Here is a 13145-nt window from a genome sequence, read left to right as displayed (position 1 = left end):
TCTGACACGTGTGTTTGTTCTTTCTCCTTTTTACTAGTCTCCTTCACGGATGCTTCCAGAATGAGCATAGTCGTTTCACGCGGCTGTTTCTTTAAATCCTAGTAGGGACAGGACAGGCGTTTCGCTCCGTGTAGGGATTGCTCGGAGCGGTGTCCTCCTGGCACTGAGCTCCAGACCTGAGCCCGCGATGCATTTACTGAGGACCTCCTTTGGGATCTCTATTTGAGGGTTCCCCCCCCCCCTTTATCTTTTCTCGGTAGTAAACTGTGTGCACAACGCAAAATTTACCGTTGTCACCATACAGGTCAGTGGCATTGAGCACACCCACATTGGTTTATAAACCCCGCCCCCCGTCTCCGTCTTCCCAAACTGAAACACGAAGTCCCCACCCCTGGCGCCCACCCTGCTACGTTCTGTCTGTATGAACCTGACCACATCAGGGGCCTCCAGCCAGTGGAATCCTACGGTATTTGTCGGTATTTGTCGTTTGCGGACGGGAGTCACGTCCCCCAGGCACATCCGGGTTGCAGCAGGTGTCAGGATGTCTTTCCTGCTGAAGCCTCAATAATCCATCATATGGAGAGGCCACCTTTGTCCGTTTGTTGGCCGACGGACACTTGGGTTGCTTCTGCCCGCGTGGGCGCTGTGAGCGTGGCTACTCCCCGCCCAAGGTTTTGGGTCCCCTTCTACAGACCGCGCACGTTGCTTACAAAGCTGATCCCCGGTTGTCCCCTCCCGGGTGGTTGTGGGGGACGCCTCCAAGCAAACGTCCCCGTGACCGACCCTCGGCGTGTTCTCCTTGCGTCCAGGTTGACCTGGGTGCACAGTACATAAAGTCAGCTGTGAAGAATGTCCCCTCGGTGTTCCTGATGACAGACTCCCAGGTGGCCGAAGAGCAGTTTCTGGTGCTGATCAACGACCTGCTCGCCTCGGGGGAGATACCGGGGCTGTTTACGGACGACGAGTTGGAGAACATCATCTCCTCTATGCGACCCCAAGTGAAGTCCCTCGGCATGAACGACACTCGGGAAACATGCTGGAAATTCTTCATTGACAAAGTGCGCAGGCAGCTTAAGGTGGGAGCTCGCGTCTTCGCGGCATCCCGGGGGGCCCGGCGCGGGGCTCAGGTCCTTTCCTCCGTGCGGAGTCGGGTGGGGGGTGGAGGGGCTGCTCCCCCTTCGCACGAGGAAGGCCCATCGGAGAGGACGGTGGGGCTGCGTGGTGGACGTGAGCCGACGGAGGTGTCTCGTGGCCAAGAGAAGCGTTTTCTACCCCCCCCCCCGACACACACACGGGTGTAAATAGATGAGGAAGTAGGCCTTAACCTTCAACGTTCTTTCTTAGGGAAACTGGGCTGAACTACCCCACTGGACTGAGGGCACTTTGGGTCCTTTTCTCCCTTCTGTCAGCATCCAGAAGGGGCAGCTGCCCCCCTGACCCAGATGGTGCTGCCCTCTGGGAGGGTTCAGCCCAGTAGCTCTTCTAGAACCTGCTGGGTTACACAGTCTGACCAGTAGACATGGTCTGGGGGCTGAAGGAGCCCCTGATGGATACTCCCCGTGCCCCGCCCGGCTTTTCTCCGGTCGAACGGCCACTTCCAGTGAGCCAGCCCAGGATCCCCGTGGAAGGAGAACGAGGAGGGGCCCGCAGGGCTGAGGCTTTTCCCAGTCCAGCCAAAGGGACCCCAGGGCCTGTTTGCATAGCACCTATGAACAGCTGGGGTCCCAGGGAGTCCCAACTGTCTGGGAATTAGCCACCTTCTCGGAGGCCTGGAGGAGGCCCGCCCTGTCCTTGGGCCTTATCTGCCCGGCCTGGATGCGCATTCCCCACTCTGTCCTTCATCCGGCCTTTCTCTCCCCCACTTTGTGGTGGCCGTGACAGAGGGCCTTGCCTGCACACTTCTCCATCCCTCACGAGAGGCGTGAAGTCAGTGGAGCATTTATCGGTTGTGACGCAAACCCGGAACCCCGAGTGCTCTCTGCGGACACCCGAAACGGACGACCCAGAGAGCTTTCCTTCCGAAGGAGCTTTCTGCCGGACTGGCAGGCTCTGGCCTCAGCAGCACCGTGACCAATGAGCTGTCCCTCTGTGTCCTGCATCTAGGTGATCCTGTGTTTCTCTCCCGTGGGCTCCGTCCTGCGTGTGCGGGCAAGAAAATTCCCCGCCATTGTCAACTGCACGGCCATCAACTGGTTCCACGAGTGGCCAGAAGATGCCCTGGTGTCCGTGAGTGCACGCTTCCTCGAGGAGACGGAGGGCATTCAGGTGAGTCACTGGGCACGGCCCCCTCTGCCGCCCCCTGTACTGGGGCTCACAGAGCCAGGAGGGTCTGCCGCGTGGGACAGGGGGACCCCACGCACTCTGCCTCCAGGCAAGTAAGGACTCACCTTGGTGCAAAATTTAAGAGAAGGGAGGGAGTAACTTCAAGCAGTCAAGATCGGTGATGTCTTAATGCAGTACTGTTAACCATCCAAATTGATGCCGAATAATTCACAACGAACGAATATCAAAATTGATCAAAATCGCAAACGATGATAAGTTTCTGGTTGTTGTTTTTCACGTCCTGCATTGCTGTGCCCCCAGACTCTCGTTTCTGCCAGCTTGGAGTACCCTCCCCTGAGGCCACGGCCCCACGGGGCTGGGGCAGGAGGGTTGACACTGGGGTACAAACAGACTGAGCAGATCAGGCTTTAAACGTAGTGCCTGATCAGGGCTGCCTGGGGAGCCCGTGTTTTACTTGGTAAGCGTGCACAGAGGCCCACACTTACTCTGGTCTCGGGCTCCGGCACAGCCCTGCCCGGGGCTGCCCCGTCCCCTGTGCCCTGGCCCTTCTCCTCTACAGGCCAGGACGGCTGTGATGGGGAAGTCAGTCTGCTTGTCTTTTGCAGGCCGTTTCTTTAATCGAAAGACGGTGCCCACGTTCACTGTTTGAGCTAACTGCTGGCCTAGAAATGGCCATTAAACCCTGACCCAGCCGGTGGGGGAAACGAGGAGCCCTAGAATAAGTCACACTTGGTTATCATGTTTTGCTTTATTTTGGACACATATTCAGTTACTAAGTACTGAACCTGAAATTAACCGTGGGCCTGGTGGGAAAGGTGGGTAAAATCTGCTGGTCATTGCTAGAGCACCTACTCTGGGATGGGCCCTTCCCACACTTTGCTCGGGGCACAGATGTGGGGTTTCCAGGCCCCCCCCCAAGATCGGGGAAAGGCCCCCACGGCTGGCACCAGCGAGGGCCGCAGGGCAGATGGCTGAAGCAGCAGGTGTGAGGGGGAACACGTTTCCAAATTACCTTGAATCACGGCTGGTATGGCTTGGACCATTCCTGGGACCAGGCGCCCAGGCAGATGGGGTGGACCGAGACGGTGGTGGCCGTGACCCTGCCGTGGGAAGCAGGACCCAGCGTAGGACCCTTCGCACAATAAATGCCTACTGGGTGGCCCAGGTCGCTCAAACATACCGTCGGGCCCTCCACTCTCCCAGGTATGGGCGGGCGTGGATCAGAGAGAGGTGATCACGGGAGTCAAGCCATGCTGCGTCCCTGGCACTGAGCCAGACCCTTGCTGGTACAATGTCACCAAGCGCCCACGACGGCCTGCACAGGCAATGCTGTCTTGACGGCCCCCACTCCTCCCGGGGCTCCTCCAGGGCCCCCACCGGAGTGGGGTCGCTCCCGCCAGGGGACAGGGAACCAACGGCCCATCTTGCCTTTGCAGGGAGATGTCAAGGCTTCCATCAGTCTCTTCATAGCCTACGTGCACACAACGGTCAACGAGATGTCCAGGCTGTACCTGGCCACCGAGAGGCGTTACAACTACACCACCCCCAAAACCTTCCTGGAGCAGATCAAACTGTACCAGAACCTGCTGGCCAGGAAGAGAATGGAGCTGGTGGCCAAGATCGAGAGGCTGGAGAACGGCCTGATGAAACTGCAGAGCACAGCGTCCCAGGTAGGGAAGAACCTTCCCCCGAGTCGGAGGAACGGGATTCCCGCCTTAGAGAAACGTCCATTCTCACGCCAGAAAGGACGCGTGGGTTTTAATATTTAAAAAAAAACGAAAAAACGAAAACGGGTTCAAAATGCTTTCGCAGTGCTGACGTTAGGTTGGGTGCTTCGCGTCGGCCGAGCCGGGCGGGATTCGTGCGTCCAGTCTGGTGCGTCCGTGACGTGCCCGTTCCAGGACGCCCTGCACTGAGGCCACCCTATCACCTACTGCCGCCCCGCGCCCCCTCCCGCTCTGTGTCGTGGCCCCGGGGCCCAAGCTCACGCGTCTCTTGGCGTCTCCTCCCCGAGGTGGATGACTTAAAAGCCAAGCTGGCGATTCAGGAGGCTGAGCTCAAGCAGAAAAACGAGAATGCCGACAAGCTGATCCAGGTGGTGGGTGTGGAAACCGAGAAGGTCAGCAAAGAGAAAGCCATTGCGGACGAGGAGGAGGCCAAGGTGGAGGTCATCAACAAGGTGTGCAGACACGCGGGGCCTCCGTGGGCTGTGGCTCATGGCTATGCCAGGCCAGGCCTCCCCTGAGTGGTCAGTATCTGCCATGGGCCCAGGCAAAGGCCGGGAGGGCTCCCAGACCTGCAGGAAGCCCCCTGAGGGGCCATCTCTCCCAGCTCAGAGGAGGGCCGTCTCCTCTTGGAGCCGTGCCGTCTGTCCCCAGGCCACCTTGGTGGCATTTCCAGGACCTGGTAAGAGACGCAGGTTCTCGGGCCCCGGCCCAGCTCTGCTGAATCAGGTCTGCATTTTAACAAGATGCCAGGGACCTGTGAGCACATTAAGGTTTGAGAAGCGCCCCGCCCTTGGATGGGGGCCCCGGTCCTCAGACCCTGTGCCAGGAGCTCCCTCCAGAGGTGCCGAGGTCACTGGGCCGGGCGGGGCGGCAGGAGCTGCAGAACCACGACCCTCTGAGGCTCAGGGTGGTCAGCAACGTGCCCGGGGGTCTCGAAACTAGGGAGTGGCAGTCAGGACCCACATCCACACCCCAAACTCTGTGACCTGCCCGTCTGATACCACGTGTGGCTCTTAATGTCCAGGCACCCACCACTCTCCAAACCCGGGGTCAGGGGCGCTCCCAGGGGGAGGAAGCCCCGGGTGGCGCCCCCGGGTTAGCCCGCCCAGGCAGCGCCTTCACCCCAAGAGACCTGGGCCACGAGGAGCCCCCGCCACTGGCTCTGAGGCCTTACTGTCTCTTAGTGCCAGTGTGTGATTTCTCCAAAATGGAACAGTTCGGAGGTCTGGCTCGCCCTCCCCGTAAGGAAGTGAGAACGTGTTCACGCACCTGTGCGGAGTTCGCTCCTCGGATCGGGAAGAACCCCTCCGAGTCTCTGGGTGCCGAGCACAGAGACCAGTAGCCGCGTGGTGTCCATCAGGAAGGAGCCAGTAGGGCTGGGGGCTTTGCTGGGTGCAGAGGACGAGGACAGAAAGGAGAGGGTCTGTCTGCAAGGCACCCCGTGGAGAGTGCATCCTGCCCCCGACTTTAAGAACACCATGGGGCACGACCACAGGAACGGGCGTGGAAGTTGCTGGCTGGGCAGGCTGCCCCGGGGATAGCACCCGGGCCCTCCTCCCCGGAGCACCCTCGCGGGGGCCATTTCTGGATGCGGGGGCTGGAGAGGGGCGGGTGCCGGACATTAACCGCTGTCACTCCCGGAAGCGGGGGCCATTCCAGAACCCCAAGTCCGCCACCCCCATGGCTCATCGCCACCTGTTGAGGGGCAGGGGCAGAGGGGCGGAGAGGAGAAAGGCGGGCTCCAGGCGGTGACCAGTGACCTCCCGGGCATGAAGGGGAGCACGGGGCACAGCACCCTCCTCACTTCCGTCCGTGCTCTCGCTGCTGCCCAGGGCTACACACACACACCCACACACACACTCTCACACGCAGCCGCCACCAATCCCTGCGCTGATCTTTCCCGCGTGGCTTCCTTCCAGAATGTCACAGAGAAACAAAAGGCATGTGAAACGGACCTGGCCAAGGCGGAGCCGGCCCTGCTGGCCACGCAGGAAGCGCTCGACACGCTGAATAAGGTGCGGGAAGGGAAGGAGCAAGAAACGGACCGGCCAGAGTGGAGGAGAAAGCCGTGGTGTGTGTGTGTGCAAGCGGCCGCAGGCTTGTGGAAGCTTCCCAGGGTGGTCCCGGGGCCTGCGGGCCCCTTTCAGGTGCTCCCCATCTGTCATTTTCAGAACAACCTGACCGAGCTGAAGTCCTTCGGGTCACCCCCGGACGCCGTGGTCAACGTCACGGCCGCCGTCATGATCCTGACCGCGCCGGGGGGCAAGATCCCCAAGGACAAGAGCTGGAAAGCGGCCAAAATCATGATGGGCAAAGTGGACACGTTCCTGGACTCCCTGAAGAAGTTTGACAAGGAGCACATCCCCGAGGCCTGCCTGAAGGCGTTTAAGTGAGTCAGGCTCGGCCGCGCCGCCCAGCTCAGCACAGTGGTGCCAGGGTCCCCCGGGTCCCCTCCCGCCGGCCCCGGCCAGAGACCCGTTCCCAGGGGAAGGCTGTGCCGGCCGGGGTGGGGCAGGGCCTCAGGCCGTGTGCAGCAAGGTGGGCCCCCGGAGCTGGCGGGGGGCGGCCTGGGGAAACGTGGCCGCACGCGGGTCCTGGGGCACCTCAGCACCCTCTTCCTTCCCCACCGGAAGGAGTCAGTGCAGGCGGAAAGGCCCGTGGCTCAAAATCCACAACAGCGCATGGGAGGGTCTAACAACCCGTCACACAGCCCACAGGACCACGAGAAACGCCACCAGGGCCCCTAGAGGCGAGAGCAGTTGCACACATACGCACGCACGCACACACGCGTGCCGTGTGCATCCGCTGACTCGGGCCCCGTCGTGCGTGCTTTCTGCTTCCCGCTGCTGTCACCGTAAATGCGCCACACCTGGAGGGGCAGACCCGGCGGGCTGGCCGTGTTGCTGAGGGGCGGGCGGGGGGAGCAAACCAAGTGCCGCCAAGGGGCCTCCACCACCGGGAGGTGGACGCGCGCTCAGCCTCCTCGCGGGCGCCGGTTCCCCCACGGTCGAGACGCCTGTGTGTGCGCAGAGATCGCGGGGCTCCTGGCGCTGACCGGAGAACACGTTTTCTTGCCGGTTCATCGGGCTCTCCTCTAACCGCCGGACGGCCTTGGCGGCAGGCAGAGTGTAATTTCCCTAACTGGTCCCAAACCGCGGAAGATTCAGGCCGTCTCCGTTCTGCCAGCTCCCCGACGGCCGCGGCCCCCGACGGGTGTCTAAACCCGTAAACCTGTCGCAACGTCAACCTAGAGGAAACACGAAGTAAACCGAGGGCGGGGATGGCCGGCCGTACTCCCGGCCGACGTCCAAATTGCTCGTCGGTTCTATTTTGAATTAACCCATTCGAGAGTCCTTCTGCAGGGAGTTCAGTCTGTTACGCTTAACGACGTCACTGTCGCTTTTTAAAATACCGGTTTCCAGAAGGGTCTAAAGTGCCTCTGTGCCCCCTCACACCCCAAACCACTTTTTTCTTCTTCTTGAAGACCCTTCCTACCACGCGCCCCCCCAAAAAAAAAAACCGATTCACCGTGCTCCCCGGTAATTGCCTGTGCTCCGCGGTCAGCGGCCAGCTGAGGGCCGGAGGGACAGACGCGGGGGAGGCCTGAGGCCTGCAGAGCCCACACCTGCTCCCCCTCCAGGCCCTACCAAGGCAACCCGACCTTCGACCCCGAGTTCATCCGCTCCAAGTCCACGGCCGCCGCGGGCCTGTGCTCCTGGTGCATCAACATCGTGCGCTTCTACGAGGTGTATTGTGACGTGGCCCCCAAGAGGCAGGCCCTGGAGGAGGCGAATGCCGAGCTGGCGGAGGCGCAGGAGAAGCTGTCACGGATCAAAAACAAGATTGCCGTGAGCGCCGGTTCACACGGCACCTGCAGCCCCGGGGGCGGGGCGGGGCGGGGCGGCGGGGGGGAGCACCGGAGCCAGGCGCTCACCCTGCCCATCACTACCCCACAGAGGAGGGGTGGGCGCGGCGGCCGCCAGGTACTCAGCACCGTGAATAACCCCCGCAGCCGCAGGGACCAGATGCCCGCACTCCTCGCTCCTCGGGCCCAGCCGGCACGGGAGGCCCCGCTCGGCGCTCACTGCTCACGGCCCCGCTGCGCTCGCTCCCGAGGATGCTGGGACGCCCAGCACGGCCCCACTTGAGGGCCTCTCTCCGTCTGTTTTCCCAGGAACTCAATGCCAACCTGAGCAACCTAACGTCGGCCTTCGAAAAGGCGACAGCGGAGAAGATCAAGTGCCAGCAAGAGGCAGATGCCACCAACAGGGTGATCTCGCTGGCCAACAGGTAGCTCTCTCGGCCCCGCGGGTGCCCCTCCTGTTTTCAGGTGCCCTGAAGGGTCGGGCGGCTTTTGGAGGGGGAGGAACAGCCCCAGGCGCAGGCAGCAATGTCCCTGCTTGTGCTAAGTCACGAGTACAGACCCCCTGACGGACTACTGGCCAGTGTCCCCACCTCCCGGAGCCGGTAGCCCTCCACGACGCACCCCTACGCATCCCGTGACCTCAGGCAGGGGGGGAACCCCGCATAACCCAGACCTACCCCGACCTGCTTGGGATGCGGCGTCCACAGACCCCACCCCACCCCCACCCCCAGGGCAGATCCCCCTTGCTCCCACTCTTACCGCCCGTGGTGTGGGCGCCGGCTTCCGGGGCTTCCAGAGCAGGGCTGTCCAAAGGGACTGGGGCCACACCCATCATTTTATGTGTTCTGGTTGCCACCTTAGCAGAGGACAGAGAGGAAACGGACTTCGATAATGCATTTTACAGAACCCCAAATTTGATCATTCCAACGTGTGATCAGTTGTGATCACATGTGATCGTTAAGAATGACCGGTGAGACCACTGATGCACGTTCGCCCCCCGGGCCCTTAAAACCCACACACACACACACACACACGTCAATTCAGACCGGCCACGCGGGTGTGGGCTGGCCACATGTGCCGGCGGCTGCCCCCGTAGACAGCAAGACTTCAGGGCTTTGTCTTTGGATTTCTGAAAGCGACGCCCAGAGCCTGGCACAGAGCTGCCGGAGGGGTCGGTCCTAGTGCATGGCTTCTGGTGGTACTTTCTCTGCCCCGGAGGGGGCCGGCAGCCCACTGTAGCTGTGGTCAGTGAGACACGGGGACCCCGGGAGACCCCCAGGCTGCACGGCCCTAGCCTCCAGCAGGGTGCAGACTGGACCACGCCTGCCAAAAAAAACCAAAGCGCCTCCCTGGGAGGCAAGGGCCCCTCGGGTGATGCTAAGGACGGGCCTCGGTGGGCCTGCGCTTTCAACAAATATTTCAGTGCTCTCAGGCTTGTGGGGTCACATCTAGGGTCAAGGACCAGTTCTCAGGCCGGTGGCCCGTGACACATGATGCGTCCCCTGCAGTCCCCGCTCCACGTGGGCCAGCTGCCCTCTGGATGCCACACTGTCCTGTGGCCGCCGTGGCCACTCCACCTCTACCAGGACCTGTCACTTGCCAAGCCCGCGCTCGGCGGTGACCGGGCTGCAGCTTTATATAGCACGTGGGTGAAACATTCAAATAACGTCAGCGGAGCAATGACATCAACGCAGAATTCGGTCCCCAGGTGCCTCCAGGAAGCATTAGTTTTGCTTCCCTGAAGCAGTCCTTCCCCCAAACGTCCCCCAACGCATTTCCACTGCCGAAGCTCCAAGCCAAGGAAGGATAGGAAACGCCCAAGCCTCACGGCATTAGAGGCGGAGGCCGCCTTCCGGTCTTTCCCTTGGCCCCCACTGACCTCGTGTTTCCATTCAGGCTGGTAGGGGGATTGGCATCGGAAAACATCCGCTGGGCTGAGTCGGTGAAGAACTTCAAAAGCCAGGGGGTCACCCTGTGTGGGGACGTCCTGCTGATTTCCGCCTTCGTCTCCTACATGGGCTACTTCACCAAGAAATACCGCAACGAGCTGATGGAGAGATTTTGGATCCCTTATATAAATAAGTTAAAGGTAAGAGGTTGGGTTGCGTTCATGGCTCAGGAAACTTGGGGAGGCCCCTGGCAGGGCAGACCCAGCCAAATGCCACACTCACGGACGCTCTGGCCATTGCGGGTTTCAACTGTGGCCCAGAGACTCCTGGGTGACTCAGCTGGTTGAGTGGTTGAGCATCTGACTCTTGGTTTCAGCCGCAGGTCACGATCCCAGGGTCGTGGGACTGAGCCCCGTGTCAGGCTCTGCCACGAGTGTGGAGCCTGCCCGGGACTCTCTCTCTCTCGCTCTCTGCCCCTGCCGGCTTACTCACACGTGCACCTGCTGGTGCCCTCGCTCTAAAATAAATAAATCGTGGCCCAGCGTGCTGCTGCCCTTCTTGGCGGGTTCCCAGGGGCTCTGTCAGCCGCTTGGCTGTCTTCCAGACGACACGGCTCGTCCGTGGTCTAACCACAGACCTACCGTGTCACTTGGAGAGCTGTTTCCCGCGGGGCAGTAAGGCCACACCACCTCTTCTGAGGACTAGTGCTGCCCCCTGGCAGGTCCCCATCCCGATCACGGAAGGTCTGGACCCCTTGAGCCTACTGACCGATGACGCGGACGTGGCCACTTGGAACAACCAGGGTCTCCCCAGTGACCGCATGTCCACTGAGAATGCCACCATCCTGTGCAACACTGAGCGCTGGCCCCTCATCGTGGACGCCCAGCTGCAAGGAATCAAGTGGATCAAAAACAAATACGGCCGCGAACTGAAAGCCATCCGCCTGGGACAGAAGAGGTGCGCGATGGTGGCAGGCAGGAGCCGGAGGGGCGGGGGCGGGGGGCGGGCTCTAAGCGTAGCCACGGGCCGCTGGGCCCCTGTGTGTGGAAAGTCACTTGGGGTGTTTCGTCCTGGTTAAACGGATGGGTGATCTTGAAACACAGATGCTGGCCTGCAGGTGGGTTTGTTTTCCCACATTTGGCCTTGGGGAACAGCGGCAAGAGCGAAGAACCAAACTCGGGGTCTCCTCTCTTCCCCCCAGTACCCGCCGCAGCTGCGGGCAGGAAGCGCTCACCTGGGCTCCAGCCCGGGCTGCGTCCCGCCCGGCCGTGTGCTGGCCAAGAGGCTTCCGGCTGGTCATTTTCTCATTTCTTATCTCCAGTGGGGCGGGCTTCCTTGCTACAGACGGTCACTAAGGCCACCCCGTGCGCCTTCCTGGAGCACAGGGGACGTGGAGCCACACACAGAAGTGAGAACAGAGCTGTGCTCCCATAGGCCCGGAGGGGAGCGCCCCTCGGGGAAGGCGGGTCGCACAGGGCATGCACTGCCGGCCCCTCGGCCGCTCGTCTTTAGGTGCCTTCTTGCTCTGACAGCGGTCCCTGGGGCACCCAGCGGTGCCGTCACTGAGCCCCCCGCATTAAATGCCCCCCGTGTCGTCCCGCAGCTACCTGGACATCATCGAGCAGGCCATTTCCGAAGGGCACACCTTGCTCATTGAGAACATTGGCGAAACCGTGGACCCCGTGCTGGACCCGCTGCTGGGCAGGAATACCATTAAAAAGGGAAAGTGAGTTCCCGGTTCCATCCGTGCCGACGCCCTCAGTGGCCAGGTGCGGCCTCTGCGTGGAGAAAGCGTGGGGAATCCTGCCTTCCTGGTGGGCAGCCGGGTCAACAAAGTGCTGGTCCCCAGGGAGAGACTGGCAGGTGCAGGACAGCATCCCGGCCAGGAACACGGACACCAACACCTGCCGGAGGCCCCCTGCCAGCAGCGGTCCTCAGTGGCCACACTTCTTCCATTTTTACTCATCGTACAAACCATGAGCCTGCAGTAGCTTTTTTTTTTTTTTTTTAATTCAGGTGAAATCTACCCAACATAAAATTAGCCATTTTATTTTTATTTTATATTTATTTATTTATTAATCTTTATTTTTGAGAGCGAGAGAGATGGAGTGCCAGTGGGGCAGGAACAGGGAGAGGGAGACACAGAATCCGAAGCAGGCTCCGGGCTCTGAGCTGTCAGCACAGAGCCCGACGCGGGGCTCGAACCCACGGACCATGAGATCGTGACCTGAGCCAAAGTCGGATGCTTATCTGACTGAACCACCCAGGCGCCCCCCAAATTAGCCATTTTAAAGTGAACGATTCAGTGGCACTGAGTGCGTTCACAGTGTTTTGCAAGCATCACCCCTGTCTGGTTCCAGAACACTTGCATCCCTCCAGATGGAGACCCCGTACTCACGAAGCAGTCACTCCCTACTCCCCCCCCACCGGCCAGGCCCTGGTGCCCACCACTGTGCCCTCCAGCTCCGTGGATTTCACATAAAGGGAGTCCTGTGGCGTGGCTCTTTTGGGTCTGGCCGCTTTCCCTGAGCTGTGTCTTTAAGGCTCGTCTGTTCAGTGGTGTGTCAGGACCTCATCGTTCTTACTGCTGAGTAACCGCCCACAGTGTGGCTGTGCCTCATTCGGTTCCTCCATTCACTGGTTGATGCACTGAGCTGGTATCACTTTTCTAATATAAAAAATATTAGGGGTGCCTGGGTGGCTCAGTCGGTGTTTCTCTCTCTCTCTCAAAAATAAACATTAAAAAAATTTTAATTAAGTCAACTTTGAAAAGGTAAACGTCAAAGGTGTTAGGGGCCACCCTTCAATGCAGGGGTGCGTGCAGAAGCCCGGAACAGAGGTAACAAACAAATATGCTGATGTCCTAGCCTCTGAAAAGAGCTTGGTATGAGCGGTGATACCCGAGAGTTGAAGTTAGAAGCCTCCAAAGCAGTGAGCTCAACCAGAAAGAAGGGGAGCAGAGAGAAGAGGTCCCCCCACAGCGGATCAGCAGACCAGGTTCTGGCCCTGGCTGTTCTCAGACTCCCCCCACCCCCGGGGGAGCTTCCAGAACGTAATGGTGTTCTGAATTGGGACGTCAGCGTCCTTCTGGTGTTCGTGGCTCTGGGGTGGGGCCCAGGCGGAGTAGTTCTGTGCCAGCTCCCGGGTGAGTACAAAGTGTCGCTAGAGTTGACCAAGCCCCGCGATCCCCGCTATAAAGATCGGCACAAACCAGCCGGAGAGAGAGCAGGTGCACCTTCTAGAAGGTCCTGACCACAGGCCAGAGAGAAAGACTGGAACGAGCAGAGACACAGCCCTTTCCTGGTGACCCGAGGAGGGTTGGTGGTGGCAGTGGGGCCCGGGGCAAGGGGGCCGCCAGGCTGCTATGGGAGGTGGTCTCTG

At 60.5% G+C, this 13145-nt stretch overlaps 1 protein-coding gene and 1 long non-coding RNA gene across 2 annotated transcripts in view; one reads left to right on the top strand and one right to left on the bottom strand.

Annotated features, from left to right (window-relative positions):
• Positions 1 to 13145, top strand: part of DNAH17 (dynein axonemal heavy chain 17) — a 98549-nt gene that overhangs the window by 68157 nt on the left and 17247 nt on the right. The window contains 11 exon segments of the mRNA XM_047093942.1: positions 810 to 1076; positions 2104 to 2265; positions 3720 to 3953; positions 4298 to 4462; positions 5930 to 6025; positions 6182 to 6399; positions 7651 to 7858; positions 8185 to 8300; positions 9772 to 9964; positions 10486 to 10721; positions 11368 to 11490. Coding sequence (XP_046949898.1) covers positions 810 to 1076; positions 2104 to 2265; positions 3720 to 3953; positions 4298 to 4462; positions 5930 to 6025; positions 6182 to 6399; positions 7651 to 7858; positions 8185 to 8300; positions 9772 to 9964; positions 10486 to 10721; positions 11368 to 11490 — 2018 coding nt within the window.
• On the bottom strand, positions 7745 to 10162 carry LOC124522496 (uncharacterized). The gene is made up of 3 exons (XR_006964792.1): positions 9755 to 10162; positions 8635 to 8731; positions 7745 to 7831 (listed from the first exon to the last, which is right to left on the bottom strand). It is a non-coding gene; the product is annotated as an uncharacterized LOC124522496 (long non-coding RNA).

This window comes from Lynx rufus, unplaced genomic scaffold (assembly GCF_022079265.1).
Source record: "Lynx rufus isolate CCGP_SWC_20201006 ecotype Redwood Valley unplaced genomic scaffold, mLynRuf1.p SCAF_37, whole genome shotgun sequence".
NCBI classification, from domain to species: Eukaryota; Metazoa; Chordata; class Mammalia; order Carnivora; family Felidae; genus Lynx; species Lynx rufus.
Note: the sequence above shows the minus strand (reverse complement) of the source record. Positions and strands in the feature narration are given on the sequence as shown.